The sequence below is a fragment of the Neomonachus schauinslandi genome, chromosome 3 (assembly GCF_002201575.2).
Source record: "Neomonachus schauinslandi chromosome 3, ASM220157v2, whole genome shotgun sequence".
Taxonomy (NCBI): domain Eukaryota; kingdom Metazoa; phylum Chordata; class Mammalia; order Carnivora; family Phocidae; genus Neomonachus; species Neomonachus schauinslandi.
The window spans coordinates 891510-906565 of NC_058405.1; the positions used below are offsets into that span (position 1 = coordinate 891510).

A 15056-nucleotide genomic window follows, 5' to 3' on the forward strand; every position below is an offset into this window, starting at 1 on the left:
CCTTGCAGGCGAGCTCGGATCTCGCGGGTCACGCTGGAGAAAGCCCCGCCTGCCGCCGTGGCCACAGGAAAGGCCGAGTCCGCGGAGCAGAGCCTCCCCCAGGGCTAGGATGGTCAGGACAAGGAGGCCCAGGAGCAGCACCACACGGCCCGCCAGGCTGCCGGCCCGCCACCGCCAAGGACGCGTCTGCAAACACGGGCCTGAGGACGTGGGGCTGCTGAGAACGGCCACCGGCCCTACAACGGCACAGATGGGGACTTCATTGGATCGGTTCAGTGTCTTCACACCTCTTCGCCTCCGTGTCTTCCTGCCTGAGGTCCCTGAGGCAGCTCAGCAAGCGTTTCTGTAAAGGGACCTAGTGGACCACAGCCCAGGGCCTCGCGCCACGTGACCAGTGGACCCAGGTGGCGCTTTGTAAGAACCAAGTGTGTCCTCCAACCCGAGAATCGCTCTCAACACCGCGGGGGAGCTCACAGCCCATTCCGGCCCAACCGCACAATCCCCACCGACTCCCAGGGTGCTCTGCTCCAGAGAAACCACCTGTCCTGTCTAGGATGAAAAAGTCATTCCTCGGCGATGCTCTGAGACTCTGAATATCGTGCTTCTCGAGGATGTTCCCACCGGGGTTTGGTGTCCTCGGTGACCTGCCTCAACCAGCAATTCCTGTGGTGGCCCTAGCTGTGGGGCTGCCCCTACACAGAGCCCAAACCCACCGCCCTCCCGATGAGGTGGCTCCATCCCGCCACCGAACTCGGGCTTGGCCTGTGGAAGCCCCTCTGTGTTTGGGGGTGACTGTGACCCTCCACAGAACGGCTGGGCTCATTGGGATCGTCCTGCAACCTCTGCCTCTGTCTCAGGAGCAACGCTCACGCCCTGCCTTCTCCCCCTGTGGCTCCCGGGCCCCAGCTTGCCGCCGCTGCCTGTGTCCCCGAGGGACCAGCCTGGCGCAGTGCCGTGTGCTCGAGCGGCTCCTTCAGCTCCGTCCCCAGGCAGACAGCGCCCCTCGCGGGAGGTGAGCGGTGCGGGGCACGGGGGCGAGCAGATGAGCCCCATCGTGCCCCACCACCTCCTCCAGAAGGTGAATGAACTGAGTCTCTTTCGGGATGAGGGGATAAGTCGACCCGGGGAGGCAACGGGGCTCCCCTCGCTCTGTCCTGCCTCGGTCTCCCCCTCCGACGCACTCGGCAGCCCGGTCGCCAATCGGCGGCCAACAGAGATGGGAGCCGCGGCAGTGAAGGCCGCTCTCGCCGGTGGGTCTTCCGCCAGCTCTCTGGGCCCCAAACCACCGGGGACCTCCTGACCCGCGCAGGGCGTGCGGCTGCACAGAGCGGAGGAGCCGGCCTGCGCCGCTGGGGCCCCTCTCCGGGAGGGCCTCTGACCCACGTGGCCCTTGGCTTTCTCTGCTTTCCTCAGACCGGCTCTGGGAAACTGGTCGCCGTTCACAAAGATTTTCGTAACCTTGCAATATCTACTGTTTACAAAACACTCTGCCCAGCTTGTGACATTTGGGGGCGTCTTCGTACTGGAACTTTGAAACTTTGTTTAGTGAAGTTACGCAAAACACAAACTGTGCAGGGCCATTTGGAAAACGCTCCGGCGGGTCTGGTCTGAGGTGACCCGTCGTGTTTTCTAAAGCACTTCGCTTCTCATGGCCACTTAGTTGGGGGCCTGGAGCGCCACGGACGGTGACGGGAAGGGCTTGCCGCGTCCCTCCCACAGTCCCGCCCGCGCACCATGCCCTCGTGGGGTCACTGAGGGGCCGCGTCCACACTGATTTAACGCTGGGGGCTGGGGCAGCCAGCCCTGGGGGCGCAGTTGCTGCTCAGGGGGCGGCGGTGGCCCCGGCTGATTCCAGTGTGAGGCCAGAAGGGAGAAGCAGCTAAGTCCACGCAAAAGCATCCCTGCCCGTGAGAGGCTGTTGGAGAGCCTGCCCGCGAGGACGCGCTCCCGCCCCATCTCAGTGCTGGGACCCCCGCCCCACCCGATCCCTGCTCCCAGAACCTAGTTACTCCAAGTGTCCTGAGCCACGCGGCAGCCTCGGGCACTCAAAACCGGAAGCCCCCACTGCACACAGGAACGGCCCATCGCGGGTTTGGTCATCCCGGGGGCCCCGATCCTACAAAGGATAGCATTTCCCGAAGAAGCCCCCCAGCCCGGGGAGGGAACAGGAGGCTCTAGTGGTCCAAAGGAAAATTCTCCAGGGCAGAGCCAGAGAAAACCAGGACAAGGGATCCACGCAGACCTCGTCACCGCAGACGGGAGACCTGCTCCAGGCGCCGCCCGTGTGAGCACAAACGAGACACCAGCGGGTCTTGAGGGAATGACTTTAATGGGGGTGGGGCATAGGGTCCCCTGCGCGCACTGGGGCCACGGACCTGGCTTTCATGGATCTGTCGATCCACTTGAGGAAGTTGGTGACCTTGGTGTAGACCCCATACTTCCCTTTCCGTGCACATCCTTCTCCCCAGCTGACGATGCCGGTGACGAAGTAGGTGTCCTTGAACCGGGTGACGTGGGGGCCCCCGCTGTCCCCCTGGCAGGCGTCCTGGGTCTTCGAGTCGTAGCCGGCGCAGAACATGTTCTGGGTGATGCTGAAGCTGCTGGACAGCTTGCACGTGTTCCTGTCCACGTATGGCACCTCCATCATCTTGAGGGTGCTGGACGGGCGGCCCTTCTCGTGGGTCTTCCCGAAGCCGCTGACAATGCCCGTCTTCTGTGTCATGAGCGTGGCCTCGGCCCAGTCCTTCTGGGGCAGGCAGGCGGGGGCCACATTCCTGCGGAAGGTGATGGGCGTCTTCAGCTTGATGACGGCGATGTCGAAGTCGTAGGTCTCCCTGACGAACCGGTTGTGCTTGATGATCATCTCCACCTCGTGCGCCTCCTCGTCGCCCTCCTCCTTCTCCGTGTCCCGTTCACCTGCAAAGCGGCGAGGACATGGGGGGGGCTCGGCTCAGGATGGGCCGTGCGCTCACCTGCACGTTGCTGCTCAGAGCACCTGTTACTGTGTTTGTATGAAAAAGTGGAATATGGTCACTAGAAAACCTGAAAAACGAAGGGAAGCATAAAGCAAATAAAAGCGACCTCCAGTGTCACTCCCCAGGGGCCACCACCGGTCACACTTTATAACCATGGCCAGCGCCTCAGGCAGGCAATTCCTGAGACTGTCGTGCGGCAGGGGTGCCGGCTCCAGACCCCACAGTCGTCGGAGGTGGCACGGCCGGTCAGAACGGGGAAGTGCTGTGTCAATTCTCAGGGAATGAAAACACAAATTCAAAATGTCTCATTAATACTTTTAAAATTGGTTACACACTGAAATAATAATATTTTGGATATATTGGATGATGAGATATCACTAAAATTAATTTCATCTGGGAACTTTACCACCGTATCAGAGAGAACTAGTGATCACACGGGTGGCTCATTTGCGGCTGGTAGAGAAGGACAGACATTACAAAATGTGACAGGCCATGCTCCGGGCTCAGACTGTTGAGGAGGAGCTCTGGAAGCCTTCCTGGAGGAAGGGGCACTGAGGGGGGCTCACGGCACCGGGTCTGGACTGGAGCACGTCAGGGAGGACCCCCCCCCCGCTCCGTGACACCCCCCACCTGTGCCCTCAGGGTTCCGTTGTGTCAACCCACGTTTCCAGCTAGCGGCTCTGAAGATAAGTGCCAGGGGGCCCTGCAGGGCAGCGGAGGGGTCGTGCCGCCACTTACCTACCCTCACCGTGAATTTCTTGGCTTGTTGGAGACAGTGAGCCGCTGTGAGGACGTAGTACTTGCTCAGGATGGTGCCCCCGCAAAACCCCTCATTTTCCTCGTTGATGAGCAGAGCCTGCAAGGAGCACAACTGAGTCCGCCAGGTTGGAGAAGAGGAGTGGGAGAACTTTCCTCTCGGCATCCCGGCCTGCGTCAGGGCCTCCCCCTGCCGGCGTCCAGCCTGGAACCTGCAGACTCCTGCGAGTCCCAGGGGCGTTCAGCTGCCGGCTTCCCTCACTGTGGGGCTCGCGGTGGGGCGGTGGCCCCGGCCCCTGCCCAGCTGCCCCCCAGCCCGTGCCTGGACCCCGCGCGGGTTTGGGCAGCTCCTGTGCACGGAGCAGCGCCCTGGCGGACTCAGCGGACGTTCGCCGAGGCCCCACTGAGTGCTGGCGAGGGCACCCGGGGAGCTTTCGGCCGCGCTTCCCCTGGCTTTCTGCCCCTGAGCCGCGGGCTCCCAGGACGCGAGCAGTCACACATCCTCCAGAGCTCCCGTAGAAACACGGTTTTCGACGTGAAAAACCTTTGCTATGTGGCTCTGAATTAGAGCCCAGACCAGGCAGGTGTCAGGCTTTGGGGACAACAGTTTCTGGTGTCGGGGCAGGTGTGCCCCCGTTCAAGGGCAGTGTCCTTGGAATCCATGTGGCTCCCCCTGGAGGTGACCTTCTCCCCGCCAGGACTGGAGAGGGAGGGAGGGAGGGAGGGAGGGAGCACCGGCAGCGCGGCAAGCACCACCCCTTCCCCCAGAGAGCGGGGCTTGCAAATCTGGAGAGGAGCCCTTTCTGCTTCTCCTGGGGAGTTCCACACCCTGCGAGCCAGTGGGCGGGAGTTCCTGGCTGGGGGCGTATGCTGGTCAGTGGAACAGGGAACAACCTGAGGTTCTGAAAGAGCCCTTGAAGACCGCCATGACTAGTGGGGAAACGGCTGCCGCCTTTTCCTGCGTGACTGATGGGCTCCTAAGCCAGCTCTGGTGACCAGTGATGGAGAGTCAGGCTCCCCGTACCTGCACCCCACCTCTTCCTCCCAACAGGGAGGGAGCCCAGGAGTCAGGAGTCCCCTGGACAGGACCCTGTTCCCCGGGCGCATCCCCCCCATCCTCTCTGCCTGCGACCAAAGCCACCAACATGCCGCCTGGGTTGGGGGTGGGGGCAGCTCCTCTGGCTGCCTCCCCACCGCCCCGAGGCTGCCCCACGCAGCTGCCCCCCGCGGCTGCATGTGCGAGTCACACACCAACTGCAGCTGGGGTGGCTCGGGTGGGCTCGCGGCCCTTCCTGGATCTAGACGTGCACACGTCAGGGGATAGAGCGGATCTCATGTCCTGCACTCCACGCCCAGGGCCCCTTCGGAGCCACAACAGTTCTCTGTGAATGCACGCTGCCCGCAAGGTGACCGCACCCTGAATCGCTCCTCCCGGCCTCCCGATAATTCAGGCAAACGCACGCCCATCGCGGAGCTTGGAGTGGGAGCAGGCTGAGCTCCTTTCTAAAGGTTGTTGGAGTTTTGCTTGTAGGTGACGCCATTTTGACTTCTAAACCCTAAAGTCGAAGTTAGGATTGCCAGATAAAATAGAGGACACCCAGGTCAACCTGAATCAGATAAATAGCAAACAGTTTTTAGTGTAAATGTGTCCCCTGTAGTCACATTAAAAATTGTTCATTGTTTATCTGAAGCTCAAAGCGTAAGTCCTGTGTTGTTCTTTGCTAAATCGGGCAACCTTAGTCCAAATCAACAAGGGAAGAGGGATTTTTTTACCGTGGCAAACACACGGATACGCTCTTCTCCGAATTACTACCTGCCTTGGCAGGATTTACATTTTGGTAAAAAATCTTTTTACCAGATTAGAGAGGAAGCAAGGGGAGTGACTCTTTCTGCTGGTGGTCAGAAGAGCAAGCCCAGGGCATCGCCGCGCCGGGCAGCGCTCTCCCCTGCCGACCTGAACCTGCAGCCCGGCCAGTAGCCGTGGCGGGACTACCTCTTCTTTCGGTCTGTGCTTCACGGGCACGCAGATGGGGACGGACGTGGGGGGGGGGGGGGGGGACAGGGCCCACTTGTCATCTCCGCACCACCCACCCCGGGGCAGCGGGGTGTGTCTACCGCCTGCGCCACCCCGGCCCACTCCTCGGTCACCTGCCATGGACACTCGCCGTCTTTGCAGTCCTGCCCACCCACGATCCGGACCAGGCTTCTCGTATCCTCCTTAGAGCTGGAGTCTGTCCTGTTGAAGGGCAGCAGGAACAGAGTGCTCTGGGTGGGAGGCAGATCCTCAGGGTCAGACTGCTCCTGCATGCCGGCTTCGGCTTCCGAGGGGCCCTCGCCGCTGTGAGCGGTCTCCGCTGACCTCTTCCAGCGCCCCATCGTGGTTTTCCCGCAGGGGAAAGGCTCTGAAAGGACGGGCCGGCTTCAGCAGAGCGAGAACCTCCCTGCCTCACAGGCACAACTCTCCTGACCTGACCTGGGGGAGGAGAGTGGGGGGAACAGCGTGGACCGCCGAGGGCCCGGGTTACAGGATGGAGGCCATTGTCACAGGCAGGGACTGTGTCCAGCTTCTGGAACGCCCGAGACTCTGCACCCCGACCAGAGCTGTGGGTCAGGCAGGGCACCAGGCTTTGAGGAGCACGTGGGGCCACCGTGAGAAGCAGATGGAGTTAAGAGAGAGAGGAGTGGCCTCTCAGAAGCTCTGGCCCAGGTGGACCCTGCAGCGGTGAGGACCCCTTGTGTAGGTCCCCTCACTAGGCCATGTCCTCTGGGAGCCTCCGGGCCAGACTCAATGGCCCGGCTCTCATCACAGAGAAGGAAACTAAAGCCCATCGCTTGGGGCCTGCCTGACCTCTTCATTCTTGGGGGTCCGTGGTACCCCTTGCAGCTCCTGCACCCCCCAAGTCCACGGCCCTGATAGTCTGCCCATGCTGCCCTGCACCTGCTCACTCCCAGCCTTCCAGGGCGACCGGGTGTGCCTCGGTCACAAGCATGTCGTGGCTCCTCGGGGCTGGCACTACCCCGCCTTCACCGGCACCCGGGGAGCTAGGCAGTCCCGCTGGTCCCAGTCCTCAGCTCCCAGAAACAGTGGGACACTGGCGGGCCCGCCCACTCCGGCCCACGCGCTCCTACCTGTGGAGATGCAGGACTTGCCGTTGTCCCCGAGGACGTACCCGCTGGCGCAGGAGCATACCACCGAGCTCTGTTCCTCCCTGCAGAACTGCTCACAGTCCCCGTTATCCACGCTGCAGAGCTTCCGCGTGGCTGCAGGACACGACAGCCTGGGGAAACTGAGGCCGCACCTAGCCCGGAGGAGGGACGGCAGCACCAGGAGCCCATCCACGCACCCGCCAACCCCACAGGGGACCCGACAGCTGCAGCAAAGGGCCAGGACCACGTGGCCGATGCCTCTGAACTGGGCCCAAGCAAACAGGACAGGCACCCAGAGCAGGCGAGGGGCTGGTGTCCACTCCTCTGTGTCCACGCTGCTCCCGCCCCACCACTCCCCAGGCCACGTGGGGACGGCATGGTGTCTGCAGCGCCCTGGGCGCCAGACTTCCAGAAGGTCCTGCAGAAAGCCCAGCACGCCCCCGGAGGGCCCTGGACGCTGGCGGGTCACAAGTTCAGCCCTCAGAAGGGCACGCGGCCCTCCCCACAGCTGCAAGCCCGGTGTGCACAGGCCGCATGCACGAGGCGGGCCCTGGGGCTAGGTGCTCAGGCAGGGAGGGGCCGCATGGCCACGGGCCAGTCCACTGAGCCTGGAGGATCCCCCCGCCAGAATAAAGGGGCCAGAGCACATCTCAGAGACTGGGGTCCCGGCTCCGGTGCGGCGTCAGGAGGGACGGGCGGGGGCGCGTGCTGGACTCAGGCCCCCTGGCACGTCACAGGACGCTCTCGGCACCGTGAGGCCGTGGAGCTTCCGGCGGCTTCGAGGCTGGGCCGAGCACGCCACACCCAACCCCCAAGTCACGTCACTGACGCCACCACGGCAATTTACCTTACATTCCGCATTTGGGTTTGGATGATGAAATAATTACAGTGAGAAGATTGTTAGTGCAGCTTTAGAAATGACGCACGGTGGCTCGGGGCTGAGCCACACGGGGAGCCGCAGAGGCGGCTCTGGGCTTTGGGCAGCGGGATTCGCAGCTGACAGTCCCCAAGGGAACCAGCCCAAAAAATGCAAGCTAAGAGCACACTCTGCAAATTACAAAGGAAGTTACCCAGGAGAAATGTGCATCTTCCTGTAGGGGGAAGCTGGCCTAATACAAATCTAATTTTTATTAAATTAATCACCATATCAGGAAAACTCTCACTGCCTTTTTCATGTAGAATTCATTAAATGTATCACATTTTTATAATTGGACAATCCCAGACGGTTTGGAATTGACATTCGCACTAACAGACGTGAGTGGATTCAGAGCCGCTGCCGGGACCACGAAGAATCCCGTAGCCAGTGGGGGGAGCGCCACCCTGGGAGAGAAACGGCCCCATCTCAGCTCTGAGTTATGGGCCCAGCACTCCACGAATGTGCCACAAGCCCCTGAGAGGAAGGGACGTGGCTGCGTGTCTCTCACCGTACCCTAAAACCGAGCAGATTGTAGGAGACATTGGGCTCTAACTTCACTGCATCTGCTGTTCCTCCATGGCACAGCATGTGGGAGCACAGACTCGAAATCGGGAGAACCCGAGACTGTTTCCCTGGGAGGTTTGGCTCCTTCCCTGGTTCCTGATGTCAGGTGAGCCCGAGCTGAAGGGACACCGGGAAGAGAACTCACACAATTCACAGTTTTTGCCTTCGTATCCTTCCGAGCAGGTGCACGTGTACTCCCCGAGGCCGTCTGCACACTGGCCCTCGTTCTGGCAAGGACTGCTCTCACACTGGTCGCCGTCTGTGGAGACAGGGTTTGGGAACCCAGCTTGCAGGCAGCTCCCGTGATGGTGGAAATGGCTTTGCACTGTTGATCTTGGCACGCGCTGTTCAGATAGCTTGAATAAACCTGAAATCTTCCCGTCTCCCTGTAAACATTTCTCCCATCTGGACCTCATTTTACCCCCACCTTTTGCGGCTCTACGTACGTGATGCTCTTATCTAACTGGGCCATTGATAAGCTTTTCTATTTCTGCAGAGATGTTTGGCAGTGTGTTTTCAACAGAGTGAGGAGCTCTGGGCTCTGGGCTGGTGACCGTGTGGGACCAGCTGGGAGGTCAGAGAGCGGGGGATTCCCTGACACTTATTTCTAGGCTCAACACTGACAAGGCCCGTGTTTGGGGGCCTCTTCCCAGATGGTCTGGAGGTAAAATCAGAATGCAAACATTACTGTCCAGCACTAACATGGAACTTCACATTTCTTGGTGCATTTGGACAATCTAATTTAGAGACAGGTCCAGTGGCCATTTTGAGAAATTTGAAAAGTGTTACCAGAATGAGACATGAGTCATGATTTATACCATTTCACAAGCTGCAAACATTCAATCTTCTTAGAAGACCTAATCTTTCAGACTCTATTCTTTGTTTCTACCTAATACCTTAGATTAAGAAAATTATCATAGAGTTTGGTACTCCTCAAGTGAGAGTGAACTAATTAAATCTACATTTAAGTAAGTAACAAAACTAGAATTAGCATAAAGTTACAAAAAATAATTTCACAATAACTGTTATGAAAACACTCAGAGAGGAAAAGTCTTAGGTGAGTAAGAAATAAGCAGGAGTGGAAAGGAAATTCAAAAAGTAGTTTCAAAAACTCAAATACAATCTCTCTCTATTTCAATGTCTGAATGAACCCCACTCAACATTAAAATAGAAAACATCTCACCTCTGTATTTATTCCAGAATTCAGTCTAAAAGGGGAAAGAAGATTTTAAAATACATTAGGGAAAAGACAGACATTTCACACAACCACCACACTCTGCCTGAATAGGGTGCTTTCCCAAACAGAGGCCTTTCCTGGCACTCTTTGCTGTGGGGCTCCTCAGCCTAAGAGGGAAGTTTTCAGATCTGCTGTGTCTGTACAGATGGGACTTGGGTCATCCTAGATGCACCAGCTCTGTTGAATGTTGAAAAACTATTTTTAAGTTAATCACTGAGGAATGGATTATGCCAGAAGTGGTTTGCTCTGTTTGCTACACCCAAGCGGATCAATGAATGGTTTTGAGTTAAGATATCTGGGTCAAAGATTCAATAAGGGATCAGATGCCTGGTGAATAATCATGTTAAATTGAAAAAATGGTCATTGGTGATTAGGTTAAAAGAGGGCACCAAAAGCCTATATTACACTAAAAAAATGTTCATGATCTTAAAAATCATTTTTGCTGTGTTCCGTAGTTTGAACAGTGTACGAACCCCTGCCCCAACTTCAGGTGCAACCTCAGGATGTGGTCTTAATGGAAATAGGGTGTGGGCAGTTGTGACTAAGGTTGGAGAGGAGACCCCACGGGCTCAGGGCTGACACTGAGTGCTCTCAGGAGAGATGGAAAGGGCACGAGAGCCGCACGCGGAGACGGAGCAGAGCCTGAGGGGTGTGCCCACGAGGCAAGGAGGGCCCAGGACCCCTGGCAGCGCCCAACACTCGGAGAGGGAGGGGCGTGGAGCTCGTTCTCCTACAGACCTCCAAAAGGAAACTTTCCGCTTCCACTGTCTGTGGGCCCTGATCCTGGGCGCCCAGGGAAGCTACACTTTCACAGGGACCAAGGTCGGAATGACTTGGCAGGACCTCAGGGCATGGGCTCTCTTGCTGCCCCCAGCACACATTGTACTTTGTTAGCAGATAACCGAAAAGACTAAACTAAAGACAAACTAAAGAGAAGAGTAGAAGCCTCCCTGGGGCTCCTGGGCGGCTCAGTCGGTCAAGCCTCAGACTCTTGATCTCAGCTCAGGTCTTGATCTCAGGGTCCTGAGTTCAAGCCCCGCGTTGAGCTCCTTGCTTGGAGCCTACTTTAAAAAAAAAAAAAAAAAAAATATATATATATATATATATATAATTAAGAGTAAACATCTTCCTAAGTTCCCATACCTCTGAAGCCTACAACTTTGCACATACTAAAAGCATGAGATAAAGTTTGGAATTTTCTGGAATGTTCTTCATGATGATTTGTAATTCTTGAAGTAACAAGAAGCATATATAACCCTGTATTAAACATTCCTTCCCTGGAGCTCTCTCTTCTTTGGGAAGGTTGTGTATCCTGGGCAGCGGTCCTCACCTGGGCTCAAACAAGACTCTCTTCCTTTTTATTTGTAAAGCAATTCTAAAGGGTTTGTTCATTTTGTGTTGACACCTGCTAACACCTTGATTTGGACTTGCGGCCTCCAGGACTGTGAGAGTGGATTCCGCTCGTTCTAAGGCACCTGGTGTGTGGTGCTTTCCAGAAGCCTCAGGAAACTCAGACACTGTCTCTTTAAAATTTCAGTGAGAAAAGAATCACACAGCAAAAAACGACTATTTTGGTGTACAATTCTATGAAACCCAACACACGCCGCATTTGTGCCACCACGACCGCAGTCAAGACACAGAACAGCTCCAGCCCCCCGACGCTCGCAGCCCACGGCAGCCGCACCCCCAGAGCCACAGATCTGCTCTTCATCCCGGCTGCGACTTCTGAGCCCCTTGCACAACCAGGGGAGACCAGCTCCTTCACTCGGCACGGCGCCTCCGAAACTCACCCCAGCGCTGTGCGCAGCAGCGGCTTGTCCCATTGCTGAGTGGAACGCCGCCACCGTTGATCCAGGGGCCACCCAAACAGGGCCACCGGCATCACTGCTAGTTTGGGGCGATGGTGACTTGTCATAGACGTTCACACCCAGGTGTCCGCACTCAGGAGTGGGGTTGCGGGGTCAGAGGGCAATGGCGTTAGGAGACGCGGTCCAGCAGCGTCCGGGCCCTCGCACCTGCCCGGCGCGGGTCCCGTCGGTGGTTTCCAGCCTGCAGGGGGGCGTCCGCGCTCCTGTAAGGGCCCAGGAGGTTGCGAGTCTGCTGCGTGCGCTTGCCAACGGGGCGTCCGCCCTTGTGACGGGTCTGTTCACGTCTTCCGATCCGTGTCGTCAGTCGGTCGTTGATGCTCTTCGGCTGAGTGTGCGAGTTCCTCATATATTCTGAATACAGATCCTTTGTTGGGTGTGTGGCTGGCAAGCGTTTTCGTAGTTAATAGCTTGTATCTTTATTCTTCACGATTTTTCACAGAGCACGTCTTAAATCTTGAGTAAAGTCTCATTTACCCGTTTTCTCTTTGATGGGTTATGGTTTTGATGTTGTGTCTAAGAAATTTTGCCTAATTCCTTGTCATGACAGTTTTCGCCCTGAAGTTTTATGTTTGACCTTTAGATCTATGATCATTTTGAGTTAATTTTTGTTCCGTTGTGAGGTTTAGGTCAAAGTTGACCTTTTCTGTATGGAGATAGGCAGTTGTCCCAACACCATCAGCTGAAAAAGACAATTCTTCCTTCATTGAGTTGTTTATGAACTTTTGTCAGGTAGCAATTGGCCATATTTTCATGGGTCAATTTATGGACTTTCTAGTCTATCCCATTGATTTCTGTATCTGTCCCTTTCCCAAAACACACACTAATGCGTCTGCGGTTAGCGTAGCTTTGTAGGGAGGCTTCAAGTCACGGAGTGTGATTCCTCTCCTTTCTCAGAATTGTTTCAGCTACTCTGATTTCTTTGCTTTTCCATACTTCCAGATTTAGAATCGGTTCGTCTCTGTCTGACGGAATGTTTACTGGCAACGCATTAACTCTACAAACGTGGCTCCTCGGGTGTCCACGTCAAGTACGGCGGCGGCCGTGGATTTGGGCAAAACCCGCCGGCTCCGTGTCCTGGTGTGCGGCCCAGCCCAGGGAGGCGTGACTCAGGCCGTGAGTAATTTTTAAACGAACACCTTACCTTTCAGAGTTGGTTTAACAAAACCTCTGGACGGCCTCACGGCCCTCCTACCAGACGGGACCTCACACTGCCCTCAGTCACCCCCACCGCCCCCCGCGGGACAGGTGGCGGAGGAGGACTGCCCTCTCCCCACCCTGCACCCACGGGGGGCCCGGGGCTGCTCTGTCCCGGCCTCCACCCTGGGGAGCCCCTGCTGCAGGGTGCCTGCGCACCAGCCCTTACCGTCTTGGCGGTGTCCTCAAAGACTTCGCGGGCCTCCTCGAAGGAGCACATCTCCTCCATACACTCTCTTTCCAGGTTCCCTTTCTTCATCTCTTCCCAAAATGAGTTCGCCCTGCGGACCCGCCCCAGGATGCTGCTGGCGCGCTCCGGGCTGAGGAACACTAGCGACAGGCAGGGACTTGTCGCCCAGAGGGCCTCAGCAGCGGCCTGCTCTGCCCCCGCAGGATCTGCTCACCCCGGGGCCCTTTCTCACCCTGCACCCCGTCTGCCTTCTTTCCTGCCCTCACAGAGGCTCTTCCTGGTGGGGACCTGCGTCCTGAGCTCCGTCCTCCCCTCTCTGCAAGGCCGGCGGCCTGCCCTCTGCTCAGAGCGCCCACTCCCCACGTGCAGAGCCAGACACCGGACCCGGCAGCCAGGCAGCCGAGCTTCAGACGCAGCTCCATCACCTGCTACTTAAAGCTGACAAAAGGGGTCACTCCCTGCGTCTCAGAGTCGTGTGAGTTTGAGGCTGGGACACACTAGGTACTCACTAAACCTTAGCTTCACTCCCGTCTCAGATCGCTTTCCCTTCCAAGGCGACACCGAGCTCAAACTTGTCTGTGGATACCCCATCACCCCAAAGGTCTGCTGCGCTACTGAGCACGCAGGTCCCTCCCTGCTCCGATCTTCTCCCCCCTTCTCACTTCCCACCGCCTCCTTGTCCTTCCACACCGGGTCCCCTCAGGCTCCGGCCCTCCCCTCCATCCAGGGCACGAAGAGCCCCCGGGTTGCCGCTCCCCTGCCCTCTCCTCTGCCTTTGCTCTGCTTGCCCCCTTTCTGGGTCTCTTCTCTCTGGACAGCCTAGGGCCTGGAAGGTGCAGAAACCCCTCTCTGTCCAGCCTTGAACCGGGCACCCCTTTCCTGACCAAGCCAGCCTGAGGGTGGGGGCACCGGCTTCTATCTCATTCTCTTTCCGCCACGGAAGCTCCTCTCTGCTGTGACCCCCCCCCGGGCCCACCCCAGCTCGCTCTGGCCGCGGAGGGGGCATGTCTCTCTGTCTCTCTTGGTCTCTCCCTCTTTCTCTGTCCACGAGCTCTGTGTGCGACCGCTGGTCTGCCGTCTGACTCCCCACCCACAAGGAGGGAGGCACGCCTGGCCCTGGGCTACCCTTGGCTGAGGCCACCAGGCCCGGCCATGTCACAGCACGGGATGGGCACCACTCTCCCCACTGTGGAGATTCAGGGCATCACCCTGACTTCCGCCGTCCCTCCTCCTCCCCGGGGGCCATCTCTGCAGTGTGCAGGGCGAGGGGGCACTTACCACTGCCCCCCGGCAGCAGGAGTCCGGCCAGGGAGGCGCCGAGCAGGATGAGGCACAGTGGGCCCGCCATGGTGTGGCCAAGGACAGCACGTCCGTCCCACTGTGACAGGTCTCTGGGGCAAGGTTCAGTCACCCTGGCTCCAGGCGGCTGGTCGTCTTTCTCTTATCACTGCCTCCTGATTGGAGCCTGGGCCGCGAGGGGGCCGGGGGCAGGTGACCGCGCGGGGCCATGGCCGCCCTGCCCCTGCAGCCCTGGGGAGGTCCCGGCGGGCCTCGTCCTCCTCAGCTACCACGCCTGGAGGGGCACAGGGAGTGTTAGGAGACAATAAAAGCGTCATTTCATCGTTTCCAGATGTTCTGTCTGCTCCTGTTTCGTCCTCACAAGCACGATGAGAGCCAAGGGTCGTTTCCTGTCCGTCCTCCAGGTGCAGAGTGTCAGCCCACGGCCGCCTGACGCACGTGTGGGGCTCGAACCAGGACTGCGGGCCTTGGCGGTGCGGCTCGGGGCCTCGGTCTCCGGGTGGTATCCGGGGTCTTGTCCCGGGACAGACACAGAGTGTGTTCCGCCTGCGCGTCAGGCTGGTAGCCCCCCCAGAGTCCAGGGGCTCCAAGAGGCAGGCGTGTCCCTCTGGGCCACAGGCTGCTACACACACCTCTGGGAGGACTTTCCCGGCCCAGCGTGGCCCTGCCGCCGGCCAGACGCGTCGGCCCGAGACCGGGAGGGGCTGTGCCCAGGCCGGCCCTCCCAGCCCCAGCGCTGAGCCACGGAGGCGCCCTGGAGGCGCACACGCCGCCGGGGCCCAGCTCCGAGGACCGGACTTCGCCTCGCACACCCTACGGGGGGCTCGCAGCGCGTCTGTTTCCCTCTCACACCAAGGCCAGTCTGGCCAGCGGCAGTGGAAGGGAGACCGGCCACCCCACGGCCCAGCCA

The 15056-nt window shown here is 58.6% G+C and overlaps 1 protein-coding gene across 2 annotated transcripts; it reads right to left on the reverse strand.

Moving 5' to 3' along the window:
• Window positions 1-2307: 2307 nt before the first annotated feature.
• Window positions 2308-14574, reverse strand: LOC110585911 (coagulation factor X). 2 transcript variants are annotated; one of them, XM_021696046.1, is made up of 8 exons: window positions 14126-14574; window positions 12827-12987; window positions 9542-9566; window positions 8504-8617; window positions 6861-6992; window positions 5880-6133; window positions 3714-3831; window positions 2308-2916 (listed from the first exon to the last, which is right to left on the reverse strand). In XM_021696046.1, exons 1-8 carry the CDS (start codon window positions 14193-14195, stop codon window positions 2327-2329), a joined length of 1464 nt encoding a protein of 487 aa, XP_021551721.1. In that variant the 5' UTR covers window positions 14196-14574; the 3' UTR covers window positions 2308-2326. The 2 variants fall into 2 exon arrangements, with proteins under 2 accessions (XP_021551721.1, XP_021551722.1); XM_021696047.1 differs by having other exon boundaries at window positions 2860-2916; window positions 3724-3831; window positions 14126-14195.
• Window positions 14575-15056: the final 482 nt, after the last annotated feature.